General features: G+C 43.5%; 1 protein-coding gene across 1 annotated transcript; it reads left to right on the top strand.

Moving 5' to 3' along the window:
- The first annotated feature begins 9,112 nt into the window (after positions 1-9,112).
- LOC128578485 (ribosomal biogenesis factor-like) lies at positions 9,113-9,415 on the top strand. Its single transcript, XM_053581137.1, has 2 exons — positions 9,113-9,231; positions 9,349-9,415. The coding sequence occupies exons 1-2, from the start codon at positions 9,113-9,115 to the stop codon at positions 9,413-9,415; spliced, it is 186 nt and encodes a 61-aa protein (XP_053437112.1).
- Positions 9,416-17,699: the final 8,284 nt, after the last annotated feature.

Below are 17,699 nucleotides of genomic sequence, written 5' to 3'. Positions count from 1 at the left end.
CCATTCTATCTTTTTCTCTCTAATTCTACAAACTCCTCCCTACTAGGAGGATTTTAGAGCAGTAATCAATTTCCTAAAATTGGAAGGAGATGAGTGTTCTCTCAATGGTGGAAATTGTTTCCAGAAGTATGTAATTTTATTATAATAGAAATAATGTGGCTGGCACCCTAGCCACCGAGCTACAGGTGCTGAGCCACATACACCAAGGCTGGCGGGTTCATGCCCAGCCTGGTGCTGCCAAACAACAATGACAACTACAACAACAACAAAAATAGGTGGGTGCTGTGGCCGGCGCCTGTAGTCCCAGCTACTTGGGAGGCTGAGGCCAGAGAATCGATTAAGCCCAAGAGTTGGAGGTTGCTGTAAGCTGTGACGCCACAGCACTCTACCAAGGGTGACAAAGTGAGACTTTCTCAAAAGAAAGAAAGAAAAGAAGGAAGGGAGTGAGGGAGGGAGGGAGGGAGGGAGGGAGGGAGGGAGGGAGGGAGGGAGGGAGGGAGGGAGGGAGGGAGGGAGGAAGGAAGGAAGGAAGGAAGGAAGGAAGGAAGGAAGGAAGGAAGGAAGGAAGGAAGGAAGGAAGGAAGGAAGGAAGGAAGGAAGGAAGGAAGGAAGGAAGGAAGGAAGGAAGGAAGGAAGGAAGGAAGGAAGGAAAGGCCAGGTTTCAAACTGAAATCATGACTTCATTCTTTCTCCAGGATTTTTCATTTTATTCTGGAATGATTTAGTCACCACACAACACCTGGCCACTACTGTTTTTAGCTACTGGCCCTGTCATCACCTGCCTATACAACGCTTTTTTACCCCTGGCAAGAAAAGCTTCATTCTAGACAAGAGACCAAATTATTGCACATCTTCAACCTGCTTTCCTTGAAGATTTCTCATCTCACCAGCAATATATGAGAGGTCTGCATATATTCTGCAAATACTCTGCATCCTTATCAACATTTGATATGATCTGTTTTCTCTTCTTTTTGGTTTTAGCCATCCTAATAGGAATGCAGTGATATCTCCCTGGGATTTTAATTTGCATTGCCCTAATGACTAATGACGCTGAGCATCTTTTCATGTGCGTATTTGTCAGCACCATGCCTGGTACCTAGTAAGCACTCCCTGTCAAAGCTTCCAGTGATTTCTACCCCCTTCTTCCCAAATACATGATTTCCACACAGGCCATCTAGAGACAATCCTCCCAGGATTTTAAGTAAGCAGCCACAAGCTTAGGCAGAAAGGCACGAGAGAGCTGGGGGAAAAGAGTATCTCTTCTGGAACTTCCTTCCACACACCACACAAGTAAGCGATGGTACTAGTTTTTCTAAGTAAACACACAGACACACACCCACACACACACAGAGGACAATTTTTTTAATTAAATATTTGTTTTTGAGTGAATTGTACAAGAAAAGTAGATTGCTAGATTGTATCGGAGCTGTAACAAGTCACTGAAAAATTGCCCATAAGTGCTGGATTATTGCAGTTATGATTCATACACATGAAATGAGAATATTTGTACTTTATATTCTTCCTTTCCCACTCTGAAATGAAGACTCCATAGTTTCTCGTTTCTTTCGGTGATTTTTTTTAATTAATTAATTTATTTATTTTTGCAGTTTTGGGCTGGGGCTGGGTTTGAACCCGCCACCTCCATCATGTGGGGCTGGCGCCCTACTCCTTTGAGCCACAGGCACCACGTTGGTGATTTTTTTTTTTTTAATAGAGGAAAAGTAACCTGCACCAGTTTCAGTGTAACAGAGAGAAATTTTATTTAAGAACAAAGGGAAAGTTTAGAGCACTTCCAAAGAGGGTTGGAAGTGGGTCCCCCTCGTTAAGGAGCAGAGGTGAGAGAGAGACTCTTTTGCTGATTTCAAAAAAGAACAGCAATTTGATTCTTAAAACCTGGTGACTGATTACAAAGTCCATTTTAACTCACCAAATGCTTATTGAGAACCTGAAACATGCCAAGCACTAAGCTAGACAACAGGGGAGAATTTTATTTTTTTTTTCTTTTGTGATTTTTTGGCCCGGGCTGGGTTTGAACCCGCCACCTCCGGCATATGGGACCAGCACCCTACTCCTTGAGCCACAGGCGCCACTCAACAAGGGAGAATTTAATGATAAATAAATAGGACACACTCTCAACCCCCGGAGGGGAACTTGTGGTCTATTGGCACCTCAGGCTATTTCCAAAAATAGCTGAAAATTCTGCTTATAGTCCAGACTTAGCACATGCAGCCTAGGCAAGAGGCCTCTATTTTTTTTTTTCAGAGGCCTTTTCTCTTTTGATGACCTTCTAAACACAAAGTTTCCTTTATCCCACAGCTCACTTCCTCTTTTTTAGCAGCATTCTCAGTTTGTGTTCAACTATTTCCTGTTCACATTTTCTAAATGCCTTTATTATTCTCTGCATGAAAAAAAAAATCTATAGAAAAACAACACAAAATGTTGTTTATTTTAGTTTATATTCTTAGCCTAAGGAACCAGAAACAAAATCAAAAGAGGGATGGGGGTGAGGTAGAGACAAGACTAAAATCATTGTAGCTCACATTTTGCCCATAGTTCATACATAGATGTGTAATAGGTGATAGACAGACAGACAGATAGATTCTTGTTTATAGAAGCTCTTCATCTAATTGGTAATTCAGTGGGAGGAAGAGGAGATTGTATTTGACAACAAACACTAGAAAGAAGTCCATTCCCTTCAGTGAATAATTTTGAACATGTTTATTACCGACAAGAATTTTGTGTGTGAAAGACGAAGGTTTGAATTACCTAACTGCACAGTCAATTCTTAATTATCCATGTTAAATAGAGAAAAGGGATTGCTGTGATAATCTGAAACAAAAGATAATCAAAAATTCTTCCCCTTAATTAGTCACCTATCCTCCTACAGTCTGTGTCCTCCTCCACCTCCGCCCAGCAAACAATTTTTTATACATTAAGGAAAATGTTTTCCCGAGGTAATTTCTCCCCCTACAGGCAACTGGCCTACCAACCTGATCCATTACTTCCCCGAGGAGAGGCTGTACTACTGGAATGCATTAATTTACAACAGGGTATAGAGATGACAAGGAGGGACTCTCTTCTAGATACAGAAATATACATGTGCACGAATTAGAGTGTACACTCACTTCCTGGCACGAGGGCATCTGGGAAGCCAAGCTCTCAGGCAGGAGGTGGTATAACCCAGTGATTAAGAGCTAGGATTGTCAGAGAGAGCTATGTGATTTTGGGTAAATTGCGTTCTGAGCCTCAGTTTACTCAGCTATAAAATGGGGATCATAATTATTACCTCATTAGGCTATCGTCAGATACATGAGATAATGAATGCAAAGCACCTGACACAATGGATGCCCTTGGTGATATTAGCCGTTATTATTATTTTAATACTAGTAGGGGCAAGGTTGTTGACAGTGCAAAGAATGGTTCCAAGAATAAGTGGGTTATCTCAGCTAGGGGCTGTGAGTTTGTGGCCAGCAATTTATAATAAGAATAATAAAAGTTTTTGATTTGTAGCCAGGTATGGTGACTCCTGTAATCCTAATATTTTGGGAGAATTGTTTGAGCTCAAGAGTTTAAGGCTAGCCTGATAAAGAGTGAGACCCTTTCTCTATTAAAAATAGAAAAACTAGCCAGGTGTTGTGCTGGCTTCTTATAATCCCAGGTACTCAGGAGGCTGAGTCAAGAGGATCGCTTGAGCTCAAGAGTTTCAGGTTGCTATGATTTATGACACCACAGCACTTACCCGGGGTCACACAGAAACTCTCTCTCAAAAGAAATAAAAATAATTAATCTCTGAATTTTTTTTTTTTTACAGTCTCACTCTGTCATCCTGGATAGAGTGCCATGGGGTTATAGCTCACAGCAACCTCAAACTTCAGGGCTCAAGCAATCCTCTTGCCTCAGTTTTTCTATTTTTAGTAGAGATGGGGTCTCTCTCTTGCTCAGGCTGGTCTTGAACCCCTGACCTCAAGCAATCCACCAGCCTCGGCTTCCCAGAGTGCTAGGATTACAGGTGAGAGCCACCATGCCCAGCCTCAATCTTTTCATTTTAAAAAAATATATTCAAGTGGCCAAGCACGGTGGCTCATACCTGTAATCCTAGCACTCTGGGGAGTCGAGGCCAGTAGATTGCCTGAGCTCAAGAGTTCAAGACCAGTCTCAGAGCCTGCGTAGCTCAGTGGCTAGGGCGCCAGCCACATACACCAGAGCTGGCGGGTTCCAACCCAGTCCGGGCCTGCCAAACAACAATTACAATTACAGTAAAAAAAAAAAAAATAGCCAGGCATTGTGCCAGGCACCTGGCTCCCAGCTACTTGGGAGGCTGAGGCAAGAGAATTGCTTATGCCCAAGAGTTGGAGGCTGCTGTGAGCTGTGATGCCACAGAGCTCTACCAAGGGCAACACAGTGAGACTCTGTCTCAAAAAAAAAAAAAATAGAAAAAGAGTTCAAGAACAGCCTGACCAAGAGCGAGACCCCTGTCTCTACTAAAAATAGGAAAATTTCAGGAGGCTGAGGCAAGAGAATCACCTAAGCCCAGGAGTTGGAGGTTGCTGTGAGTTCTGTGACGCCATGGCACTCTACTGACGGCAATAAAGTGAGATTCTGTCTCTACAAAAACCAAATGAATAAATAAATAAAAATAGGAAAATTAGCCAGGCATTGTGGCAGGCGCCTATAGTCCCAGCTACTTAGGAGGCTGAGGCAAGAGGAGTGTTTGAGCCCAGGAGTTTGAAGTTGCTGTGAGCTAGGCTAATACCACAGCACTGTAGCCTGGGCAACATAGTGAGACTCAGTCTCCAAGAAAAAAAAAATACATTCAAGTTATCCCACAATGATTTTTGGTTTTCACTCTCACTTCTACATTCTTTCCTGATAGCAGAGGAAAAGGTTAGATAGAATACACCTGGTGGGCTGGGTGTCCTGGGCACACCCTCATAGGTGGGAATGTATCTTATGAAGGTTGCAATCTGCGGACTGGGAGGCCCTTTACATACAGCCAGGCCTCTAGGAATCCCAATATGCAATTCCTTCCTTCATCCCTGTAGAGAGCACCTTCTTGAGCCTGAAGCTCCCCCTCAGCTTCAGTTTCTCCAGGTTTCCAGCCAGACGTCCCATTCCTCCTGACTAGAACTACTCAGCTTCCTTTAAATATGTGCATATCATTGATGACATCTCCAGATCTGGGTGCTGTATTCTCTTATGAAGCTGATTTTGAGAATACCTAATCTCATCCATTCTGAGTGGATTTGATCAGTCTTCTGTCACCCTTGCCTAGATTATCTATGTGTGTGACTTTCATCAAATCAGTTTTCTTCTGTACTATGACCAGCATTGCCCTAGAAAGTGTCCGAGGATGGTTCCTTCCTGCTCAGACCTTCTACGATTCTGGGGTTTCAGATGGGAGAGGGAGAGGACCAGTGGAAAAGGACACACTTTGAGCATATATTTGCAGAAAACTGAAGACCCACCACGTCTACTTAACACTGCCCAGAGTAGCTCTTCTTCCAACCCCATTTTGGTCACAGGGAAAAGTACTGGCTTGCAGATACTGAAGCAGGCACAGACACTTAACATACCAGCCAAGTCCTATAAGTTATCGGGTCAACGAAGCTAACAGGTCTTTTTGCACTTTTCCCATCCTCCTTTTATTCGCTAGGTGGCAGCAACACTTAGCTTTGCCAAACAGGAAGGGCATCTTCCTTTCCATTGTCATTTCTATGATGATCTGTCTTGTGTATGTTTCATTTGGAAGCACTGCAATACTTTATATTTTTATTTTTCTGAACAACTAAAACAATTTAATTTTAATGACAAGTAATGGCAAATAACTGTACATTTTTTTTTTTGAGATTGAGTTTCACTATGTTGCCCTCGGTAGAGTGCTGTGCCATCACAGCTCACAGCAACCTCCAACTCTTGTGATTAAGCGATTCACATGCCTCAGCCTCCCAAGTATCTGGCACCCGACACAACGCTTTTTGTTGTTGTTGTTGTTGTTGTTGTCATTGTTGTTTCAGCTGGCCCTGGCTGGGTTTGAATCTGCCAGCCTGGGTATATGTATGGGGTGCCCTAACCATTGAGCTACAGGCGCTGAGCTTGTACAGATTTTTTTTAAGGCATAAGGTGTCTTTCTTTTAAAAGCATAGAAATCGAGGAAAGAACCAGAACAGTAACTAAGTATGATAACTTTTTTTTTTTTTGAGACAGAGTCTCAAGCTATCACCCTAGGTAGAGTGCCCTGGCTTCATGGCTCATAGCAACCTCAAACTCTTGGGCTTATGTGATTCTCTTGCCTCAGCCTCCCAAGTAACTGGGACTACAGGCGCCTGCCACAACATCCAGATGGTTTTTTGTTTTGGCTAATTTTTTTGTTGCAGTTGTCATTGTTGCTTTAGCTGGCCCAGAACGAGTTCAAATCTGCCAGCCGGTGCCATACCCACTGAGCCACGGGTGCCGCCAGTATGGTAATCTTTTCTTTCTTCATTTTTTTTTTTTTTGAAACAGAGTCTTACTATGTCACCCTGGGTAGAGTGCTGTGGCATCACAGATCACAGTAACCTCAAAGTCTTTGGCTTAAGCAATTGTCTTGCCTCAGCCTCCCAGGTAGCTGGGACTACAGGCACCCACCACAATGCCCGGCAATATTTTTTGGGGGGGGGTTGTAGTGTCATTGTTGTTTGGCAGGCCAGGTCTGGGTTCGAACCCACCAGCTCCAGTGTATGTGGCTGGCGCCCTAGACCCTGAGCTATAGGCGCCAAGCCAACCTATTAATTTATAGAGGATTAAACAGAACTGGAATGACTTGCCCAAAGTCATAAGGTGGTTAATGGCAGAGTAGGAACTAGAACTCAAGTCTCTTAACTCTCCATCCCAATCTCTTCCCCTTTTCTCCTTTTGGGAGATAAATAATGCTCATTTATTTCATTTAGTAACTGTATACCCTGGGGTGGATGAAATAACCTCTCTGGGCCCCCAAGTTCCTCATATGTAACATAGGGATAATAATAGTATCTATTTCTGAGGAGGTTTTTTTGTTTTGTGTTTTTGAGACAGAGCCCCAAGCTCTTGCCCTAGGTAGAGTGCTGTGGCATAACAGCTCACAGCAACTTCAAACTCCTGGGCTTAAGTGATTCTCTTGCCTCAGCCTCCCAAGTAGCTGGGACTACAGGCACCCGCCACACTATTTTTTGGTTGTAGTTGTCATTGTTTGGCAGGCCTGGACTGGATTCGAACCCACCAGTTCGGGTGTATGTGGCTGGAGCCTTAGCCACTTGAGCCACAGGTGCCAAGCCTCTATTTCTGAGTTTTACCTGAATTAAAAGAGACCATTTGTGGAAGAGCAGGGTGGCACATCACACTCGGGGGGTATGTCACACAAAAGAGAAGGGTAGCATAGGGTGGCGCCTGTGGCTCAGTGAGTAGGGCGCCAGCCCCATATGCCAAGGGTGGCGGGTTCAAACCCAGCCCCGGCCAAACTGCAACAAAAAAATAGCCGGGCGTTGTGGCAGGCGCCTGTAGTCCCAGCTGCTCGGGAGACTGAGGCAAGAGAATCACGTAAGCCCAAGAGTTAGAGGTTGCTGTGAGCCGCGTGACACCACGGCACTCTACCCGAGGGCGGTACAGTGAGACTCTGTCTCTACAAAAAAAAAAAAAAAAGAGAGAGAGAGAAGGGTAGCACATACAGGAAAGTGTGGCACACACAGGGATGTCTGACATTTTATGACATAATTTCCTGTAACAAAGCTTGATTTCTCTTCCCTTTTCCCCATTCAGAACAATACATGCATTTTAAATAAAAACATTTAAGATATACTCAGGAAACAAGAAATGAGAAAGAGGGATTGGGCGCGCCCATAACTCAGTCGGCAGGGTGCTGGTCATATACAACTAAGGGTGCCAGGTTCAAACCCGGCCAGGTCTACTAAACAACAATGACAACTGCAACCAAAAAATAGCTGGGTGTTTTTTTTGTTTTATTTTGTTTTTTTGAGACGGAGTCGCCCTGGGTAGAGTGCCGTGGCATCACAGTTCACAGCAATCTCAAACTCTTAGCTTAAGCGATTCTCTTGCCTCAGTCTCCCAGCAGCTGGGACTGCAGGAGCCCACTACTACGCCCAGCTACTTTTTGGTTGCTGTTGACAAATAAGGTTTGGTGGACCTATCCCCATCTCTGTATATTGGCTGACAGTGACAGGCCCTCTTTGTCTGGTGGCAATATCATACCTAGCTCATCCAACTCCTTTTAAGACACACGTAAGACCATTGTGAGCAAAACACTCATACAGGTGAGCATGTATTTGTGAATATCAAAATGTAACTAAAATCATGGACCCACTTCTCAGAAATCGTTCTTAGGACAAAAATTACTGAGTCTCCCCAGAAAGCCTAGGACTCAGACAGTTTGTATAGCTGGTAGAGTCCTATAGAATCAGGCTCACACCTGTAATCCTAGCATTCTGTGAGGCAGAGGTGGGCAGATTGCCTGAGCGCACGGGTTCCAGACCAGCCTGAGCCAGAGGGAGATCCACGTCTCTAAAAAATAAAAAAAAGCCAAGCATTGTGGCAGGTGCCTGTAATCCCAGCTAGTTGGGAGGCTGAGGCAAGAGAATTGCTTAAGCCCAAGAGTTTGAGGTTGCTGTGAGCTGTGATGGCACAGCACTCTACCCAGGGCAACAAAATGAGACTGTCTCAAAAAAAAAAAAATCAAACTAAAAAACAATTAAATTCAAAATTCAAGAAAAATTTTTAGAAAAGAAAGGCGCTTTAGGATTTTATCTCATTTGCTCCTTGGAACTATGCTGGAGTCAGTATGGCAGGTAATCTGTAAATAAGGAAAGTCAGAAAGGCAGAACAAGATCAAGCAAAAAGGCTTTCAAATCAGACTTGAGTTTACATCACAACTCTGGCACTTTCTAGCTGTGTGGCTCTGAGTAAGTTAAATGATCTTTCTAAGCCTCAGTTAAATCAGGATAACCACCATAAAAGCCCACTCCAAGGCTTGTTCTGAGGATTAAATAGGATGTTGCACGGAAGCTAAGGGCTTCAACATTTCAAAATGTTAGTTATTAAATAAGGGACAACCAAGAAGTTGCACACGGATATCAAACATCTGACAATGGCGAAGAACAAATTAAGAGGGCAGAAGTCCAGGAATGTATTTCATACAGCCAGACAAAAAAACTTTAAGGCTAAAAACAACACAAAACCAGTTACCACTAATCTTAAGAAGATAGATATTATGAATGCTGAAAATGTTAACAGAGTAAATAAAGCTTTTGAAAATATACAAAAGGAACTTGCACACTTCTCAAAAGGCCTTTGTCTTGAACCTGTGCAGAAAGAATTGATTCTTCAGCTGAGTGATGAAAGTGAACCAGTTAATGTTGATGAAGCTACAAGATTAAGGACTCAATTGTAATACAGTGGTGATGCATCTAATTCCCCCAAAAGACCAATAAATTAAATGTCTTATACAACTTTATTTTAAAAAATCTTGTTAATGGCTTGGAGCCTATAGCTCAATGGCTAGGGCTTATGCCGGGGCTGGTGGGTTCAAACACAGCCCAGGCCTGCCAAACAACAATGACAACTGCAACAACAACAAAAAAATTAGCTGGGAGTTGTGGCAGGTGCCTATAGTCCCAGCTACTTGGGAGACTGAAGCAAGAGAATCACTTAAGCCCAAGAGTGTGAGCTGTGATGCCATAGCACTCTACTGAGGGCAACATAGTAAGACTCTGTCTCAAAAAAAAAAAAAAATCTTGTTAATGTATAGGGATTGGCACAATTTAAAAACAAACTACATAAACAGATAAACAGTTTGATGTAAGCATTCCAACTTGTATATAAAATCAGCACATTGTACCCCATAAATGCCATAATGTACACAGTTATGATTTAATAATAAAAAAGGACACAATAAATGAGAGAATTAAACTTTAAAAAGAAAAAAAAAAGAAAGTGGAATGTCAGAAGTCAACGAAGCGTGATAAACTTAAAGTGCAAGAACAGAAGGTGCTTCACAAACTCTGTTCACTGAAACAGTCATATATCCTCCTTTACATCCTTCACTTTATAAGTGGCAGTGAATGTCTGTTTGGAGTGAAGTACATACAGGAATACAATTTCATGGCAGTAAAAATATAAGACAAGTGATGAGCCCTTGGCTAACTTATTTTGTTTTTGCTGACCTATACTTTCTGCTCGTAAGAGAAAAAGACCAGAAGAACTCAGAATTGGAAGAAAAAATTGAAATCCCAGAATGTAATTACTTTGGTGGGGGGGGGTGGATATTAAATCATTTTTCCTGTAAAAAAAAAATCATGGACAATTTTTAAGTGACAGAAGTCAGAACAGGCACCCTAAGTTCCGTGGGTTCCTAAGTTCTGTTCAAATTCAATGCTAGGTATCCTGGATCTATGTATCCAGGGTCAGAAAAAAAAAAAAAGACAAACATTTTCTTATCAGCTGATCTTTAATACCAAAACCACTGTTTTACTCACGACTTTGTCAATCTCCAACATTTGACTTGGTGAAGCAATTTAGATGTTCACACTTTCACGTTGTGAGGAAGGTTGATTGTTAACACGAATAAGAGAAAAAGCATTAATTCATATTTTTTTTCAGTGAATACTGAGATCAGTCTCTCTCTCAGCCTGCTTTCTTTCTCATGCTAGCAGCCCCATCCCCCGCCTCTAGCGGTGGAAAGGAAATGTAAATTATTTCTCTTTGCTTTTCCCCCATCTCATTCAGAAAGTATTCCTTTGCCTCCCAGTAGTTCCTGAGTTTCCCGGACAGAGGAAGAATGGAAACCATATTCAGCCTTACCAGAGAAAAAGAGGATGGACCAGTTTTCACAATACCTTGTAAATTCTGCTGTAATTATCCTCTTTACTCCCCTCCCCCTTAAATTCTTGGAACAGTGTGACCTCAGCTGCAGGCATCCTTCCTTTTTTTTCCTTTGGGAAGCCACCTGGCTGTTGCTCCTTTTCTCTTTCTCCTCCTCCCCCATCCTTCTTTCCCTTCTTCTAAAGTATAACATCAACTTATACTTTCACATCCTAACCTTGGCCTGGACAAATTCTTTTCTCCTCCTGTGCAAAGCACCTACTGAGCATTTCCAACCTAACGCATCTTAGATTTTGCCTAGTATTGATGTGGAAGCTATTTATCCTGCTCTGTATCAGCATGGCCACTTCTGCTCCAAGATTCTATGCGGAAAGAGGAAGTTAGAAAAAGATCAGGAAAACACTAATTTTGCTAAGGGGGGGAAGGGTGGAGTGAATAGGGGTGGAGAAGGAAGTTTTAGCGAAGAATTCTCAAGTTCCTTTTCTATGCCTAGAGAGAAGAGTTAAACCACTTTTTTTCCCCTCAATAATATAGTCTACCCGTCACTGGTGACACACAGACACAATAAACTGGTGGCATTTTTCTGGGGAACAATTAGATTTGAAAATTCTGTATGCTTCTCCCCAAATTGGTAGGACCATATATCCCAAAGGAACAGAGGGTGAGAGAACAAAAAACTGTGCAGGTTTGTTTTGAGCCCTGTTATTTATATATATGTTTTCATTTTTATGATTGTTTCAGGCTAATGTGAGAGTACAAAGAATTAGGTTACAATGTTTGCATTTATTAGGTAGAGTCCCACTTATATTTGCATGAGCCCTGTTATTTATAATAGTGAAAAACTGGAAACGATCCAAATGTTCAATAAGGGTAAAGTGTCTTTAAAAAGTAGTTCATTGACCAGATCGAATGCTATTAAGGCATTAAATGGGTAAGTGTCTGGGCTGTGTTAAGTGAAAAGGGTAGATCACAATGTGGTACAGGCCCAAACATTATAACTATATAAACCTAAAATATATGTGGACATTAATACCAAGGAAAGAAAATGTGTGTCATGGATACATTTTAACTGAGTTTGTTTTAGGTTCTGCGCCCTCCACTCTACAAACACCACATTTAATCCTCAGGACACCTAATCATGTAGTTAATTTCTTTTTTTTTTTTTTCTTTTTTGAGACAGAGTCTCACTTTGTTGCCCTGGGTAAGAGTGCTGCGGCATCACAGCTCACAGCAACCTCAAACTCTTGGGCACAAGCGATTCTCTTGCTTCAGCCTCCCGAGTAGCTGGGACTACAGGCGCCCGTCACAATGCCCGGCGATTTTTAGAGATGAGGTCTGTCTCTGGCTCAGTCTGGTCTCCAACTCGTGAGTTTAGGCAATCCACCCACCTCAGCCTCCATTTAGTTAATTTCTACATGAAATAACCCCTGTTGGGATTATGAATTGGATTGTGTGGAATAGCATATTGAAGATGGGATTTTAAAATGCCATTTATTAGATGTGTGACCTTGGGCAAGTCACTCCATCTATATTGCTTCCTTTAAAAAATACAGAGGAACGGCTCGGCACCTGTGGCTCAAGTGGGTAAGACGCCAGCCACATACTCCTGAGCTGGCGATTTCAAATCCAGCCCCAGCCGGCCAAACAATGACGGCTGCAACCAAAAAATAGCCAGGCATTATGGCAGGTGCCTGTAGTCCCAGCTATTTGGGAGGCGGAGGCAGGAGAATCGCTTGAGCCCAGGAGTTGGAGGTTGCTGTGAGTTATGATGCCACAGCACTCTATCCAGGGCCACAGCTTGAGGGTCTGTCTCAAAAAAAAAAAAATACAGAAGAAGCTGATTAAGTGTTAAAGCTGAGTGTCTTGGAACTAACTAATGGGGCATAATTTTGGTTTTTATGTTTCCAGTGCTCCTGAGAATAACAGTTCAGATTGCCTACCATGAAGTGTCCATTAACATGTTTTGAAATAGCCCCAGCCGGTATGGTGGCTCAAGCCTGTAATCCTAGCACTCTAGGAAGCCAAGTTGGGTAGATCTCCTGAGCTCAGGAGTTCAAGACCAGCATGAGCAAGAGCATGCCCCCATCTCTGCTAAAAATAGAAAAACTACCGCAGCAGGTGGTGCACGTCTAATAGTCCCAGCTACTCAGCTACTCTGGAGGCTGAATCAAGAGAATTGCTTGAACCCAGTAATTTGAGGTTGCTGTAAGCTATAACAGAGTGTCTCAGGTGGCACCTGTGGCTCAAGGAGTAGGGTGCCAGCCCTATATAGCGGAGGTGGTGGGTTCAAACCTGGCCCTGGCCAAAAAAAGGCAGGTGGCTCCTGTGGCTCAGTGAGTAGGGCACTGGCCCCATGTACTGAGGGTAGCGGGTCCAAACCTGGCCCCGGCCAAACTGCAACAAAAAAATAGCCGGGCGTTGTGGCGGGCGCCTGTGGTCCCAGTTACTCGGGAGGCTGAGGCAGGAGAATTGCCTGGGTCCAGGAGTTGGAGGTTGCTGTGAGCTGTGTGATGCCACAGAGTGCCATGAAGTGAGACTCTGTCTCTACAAGAAAAAAAAAGTCTCAAAAAGAAAGGAAGGAAGGGGATGGCGGCGCCCGTGGCTCATTAGGTAGGGCACCGGCCCCATATACCAAAGGTGGCAGGTTCAAACCCGGCCCTGCCAAACTGCAACAAAAAAATAGCCGGGCATTGTGGTGGGCGCCTGTAGTCCCAGCTACTCACCTGTGGTCCTAGCTACTCGGGAGGCGGAGGCAAGAGAATCGCCTAAGCCCAGGAGTTGGAGGTTGCTGTGAGCTGTGTGATGCCATGGCACTCTACCTAGGGCGACAAAGTGAGACTCTGTTTCTACAAAACAAAAGGAAGGAGGGACGGAGGGGAGACAGAGAGAACGAAAGAAAAGAAAGAAAAGCATCATGCAAAATGCCACTGGAGAAAAAATTAACTGACTTTCCTACCTTAAAGCAATATACCAATTCAAAATATTTAATTCCTGTCATTCATGTTTTCATACATGGGTGGAAGTCCTTCCTTTCTACCACATCCAGATTATCAGCAGGGATTAGGGAGGTGGGTGGCACACCTAGGAAGAATTAAGAGTTATGGGTGGATAGTTTAAGTAAAAAAAATGTTGAAATTCTGTGCCATGGCTTCCCCAGGGCCTGAGGAAAATTTGAACCAGGATAACCTTGTCATCCTTCCCCCAAGGACAAGTCCCTAGGAGGTGGGTAAAAGAGTGTTTCGTCATGTACTCTGGGTTAACCCCTCCTAAGCCTGGGCGGCGCCTGTGGCTCAGTGAGTAGGGCGCCGGCCCCATATGCCGAGGTTGGCGGGTTCAAACCCAGCCCCGGCCAAACTGCAACAAAAAAATAGCCGGGCGTTGTGGTGGGCGCCTGTAGTCCCAGCTGCTTGGGAGGCTGAGGCAAGAGAATCGCGTAAGCCCAAGAGTTAGAGGTTGCTGTGAGCCGTGTGACGTCATGGCACTCTACCCGAGGGCGGTACAGTGAGACTTTGTCTCTACAAAAAAAAAAAAAAAAAACCCTCCTAAGCCTGATGTTCTTCAAGACTCATGTGCCTTCCTCTTTTCCTTAAATCACTGAGGCTGAGTCTTCTAGCTCAGATTTTCATTAGATGTTTCTTCAGCTTTTGCCTTACTCTTAAGAGAGGTTTTCTCTTCTTGCAAGATCCATCTTCCAATAAGACTGTTGCCATTTGTTAAAAAAAGAAAAAAGAAAAGAAATGAGGGTACAGTACAAGTGTCACAGTGGCTGCGATCTGTTTAAACTATATTTACTCCTGCCTTCTGGATTCCCCACAGGGAGATGTGCCTGGGGAGTGGGGTAGTTATGAGTGTGGGTGTATGACTTTGCAACTTGCTTTGGCACCACCTACCTTGTCCTGTTAAGGAACAGGCCTTCTCCCCCAGGAGGGAAGTGGGGGAAGGAAGGGGCAGGGCAGGAACACAAAGGGTACTGACAGTCTGTGATGCTCCTAGCATTCTGGTCTTTAAACCGATGTCAAGTAAATGAATGACTCCTATGTGTATATCTCCCCCAGACAAGCCTCTTTGTTAGACAGTTACAAACAATTTTATTCTTTGCCTGAAAATGTGATCTCTTGTTTCTAACTGCAAACCCCTCTTCCAGCATTTGGGTTGCAAAACACTTATTCTCTTGGCCTCCTGTCTTTACTCTGATCACCTGGTGAAATATCCCCCGCCCTCTGTCCACAAATGAAGACATCGAGGGGGGAGGTGAGGTGGGGTAAGGAGTGCAATGAGGAAGAAAAGGCTTTCTGGTAAATTTTGAGTTAGGACAGGATTAGGCAGCCTGGAATTATCTATTCTATTCTGAGCTGTGTGGCTTATTATCATTATTAATAGTATCGGCATTTTAGGGGATAAATCTATTGACCTCATAGCATTATTGTGCTAGCAAGGCAATGTGAATAAAGTATATGAGTCAGTTGATGACTGGCGCATAGTGAGTGCCTCCAAGTAACTATTATTATTTCTTCTATAACTATTATTATTACTGTTATATTGAGCCTTGCTGTCTACCAGGCACTGTACCTTATCCTTTATATCAACTGAATTGAATATCAATGAAACAGTTATGAGAAATTGTCATTATCCTCATTTTCCACATGAGAAAATTGGAGCTCAAGGTTGCCTTCATCCTTAAGTGGCAAAGATACGGTAAGATCCAAAGCTCCCAGTCTTCTCACCACACTGAGGTGGATAAAGAACACATTCGGGGGCTTTGCAAATTAGCTAGTCAGTTACTCTGCTTGCCAATCTGTTACTAAAATTCGAATGCTTATATAATGACAGCATTTCTTGCTGAACCAATTTTCTTCAAATGTCATTTCCTCCTTCTATAAACAGACTGAACACATCCTTGACTCACATTTGAACAAAGTCATTTCACATTTCAGATTTTCTTTTCCCTGGAGTCAGCCCTATGGCAATTCCACAGGCCCAGAGCCAAATTCCAGCTCATATGGAGTATGTGTGAATACCATAGGCTAAGAAAATAGCATGAGACCAACTGACAGAGGTCCCCCAAGTGCTGTCTTACCCTGCTATTTCCCAGCAGGCTACGGATTAAGATATAAATGAAACATATGGAGATGGGAAAAAGCATATGTCAGGCATGCTGTGGCCCACGTTCCTGTCAAACATGCACACTGGGTCATTTTTAATCATGAAAACATCACCAAGCAAGATACTCAAATATTTCCCCAGAACCAAAATTGAAGTCAATGTTTTATTTTTTACACCTTCCTTCTTAAATCAGCTTCATTGGCAGTGTCCCAAAAATGATTGCACGTACCTCCATGCCCTCCCCCATCAAAAGGAAAGAGTGAAAAGAACTGGTTCGTTCCAAAAAAACTAAGGAGTTCCTCCTGGGTATGCTTCCGTTGAATTAATCATCCCCAAGCATAATACTAAATGTTAGCATCTCGACCACAATACTTTATTGGACACAAACCCTCTCTACACAACACTGTTCTGAGCTCTCAGGACAACACACGTAAGAAAGAACTCACCATTCAATAAATAACAACCACTGGCAAAGCTCTGTTGTAAGAGCCATTTTTTCCCATGAAGCCCCACAGATATGATAGTGCTTGACCATCTTCCCTATTCCCACTCTCACTCCCAGATTCAGATGGCAATTCCGTTTGGCCACTCATTTAGCCTTTGGTACAAGCTGCCAGGCCCAGTTTATAGCGGCTTTTTTCTCCTCTGGCTCCTCACAGAGCTCTGGAGTCAGATCATCCTGAATTTGAATTGTGCCTCTGTAAGATATGGGAAGAGCAAAGATCAAGAGGCCAAAGGGATTGCCTAGTTTCTCTGGGGGCAGAAAAGTGTTTCTAGGAGGAAGTAGGAAGAAATGAGTCTGGAGGCTGGTCACAGCAGCTCACGCCTGTAATCCTAGCACTCTGCAAGGCAGAGCAGGTGGATTGCTTGAATTCAGGAGTTCAAAACCTGCCTGAGCAAGAGCAACCTCGCCTTGCAACTCAGTACAGCCTGAGTACCTTGCTGTACTAAAACTAGAAAAAAAATACTAGCTGGATGTCGTGAGATGGATGCTTGTAGTCCCAGCTTCTTGGGAGGCTGAGGCAAGAGGATCGAGAGTTTGAGGTTACCGTGAGGTAGGCTGACACCAAGGCACTTTAGCCTGGACAGTGAGTGAGACTCTGTCTCAAAAACAGAAAAGCCACAGAGAGAAAGAAATGAGTTTGGAATAGAAGGTGGGGCCAACTCATAGAAACCGTTACAAAAGGATGCTGGTTAAGCAGCTTTTATGTGCACTCTCCACAAATTTGCAGCATCTCCATTTATTTCCCTCCCATTTCCTTTTCAGTTTCATTGGGAGGATTATAGGCCAATATCAAGTGAGTTACATAATGGTTCCCAGAATTGGATCAGCAATTCTCCCCTCTTTTTTCTTCCAAAAGATTGTTTGGTCAGCTTCTCACATGTGTGTAAAAAAAAGAACATCAGATAGGATGTCAGGAGAACTGGGTTTCAGTGACAAGAACTTGAGTCAACACCTCTCTCCAAGCCTCAGGGGGAAATAAAAAGGGTGGGGGTGGGCTGAGGGGCAATGGCTCCCACCTGTAATCCTAGCACTCTGGGAAGCCAAGACGGGTAAATTGCCTGAGCTCAAGAGTTGGAGACCAGCCTGAGCAAGAGTGAGACCCTGTCTCTACCAAAAATAGAAAAAATAGCTGAGCATGGTAGTGCAGGCCTGTAGTCCCAGCTTCTTAGGAGGCTGAGGCAAGAGGATTGCTCAAGCCCAAGAGTTTCAGGTTGCTGTGAGCTATGACGCCATAGCACTCTACCCA

Source organism: Nycticebus coucang, chromosome X (assembly GCF_027406575.1).
Source record: "Nycticebus coucang isolate mNycCou1 chromosome X, mNycCou1.pri, whole genome shotgun sequence".
Lineage (NCBI taxonomy): Eukaryota > Metazoa > Chordata > Mammalia > Primates > Lorisidae > Nycticebus > Nycticebus coucang.
The sequence above is the reverse complement of the archived record's forward strand: the minus strand, read 5'-3'. Positions and strand labels throughout refer to the sequence as shown.

Bases quoted from the DNA above. Each gene is read 5' to 3' on its own strand.
- LOC128578485 (XM_053581137.1), top strand. From the start codon at position 9,113: ATGGCGAAGAACAAATTAAGAGGGCAGAAGTCCAGGAATGTATTTCAT. The intron at 9,232-9,348 runs TATTATGAATGC...AGAATTGATTCT, and splicing joins ACTAATCTTAAGAAGATAGA to TCAGCTGAGTGATGAAAGTG.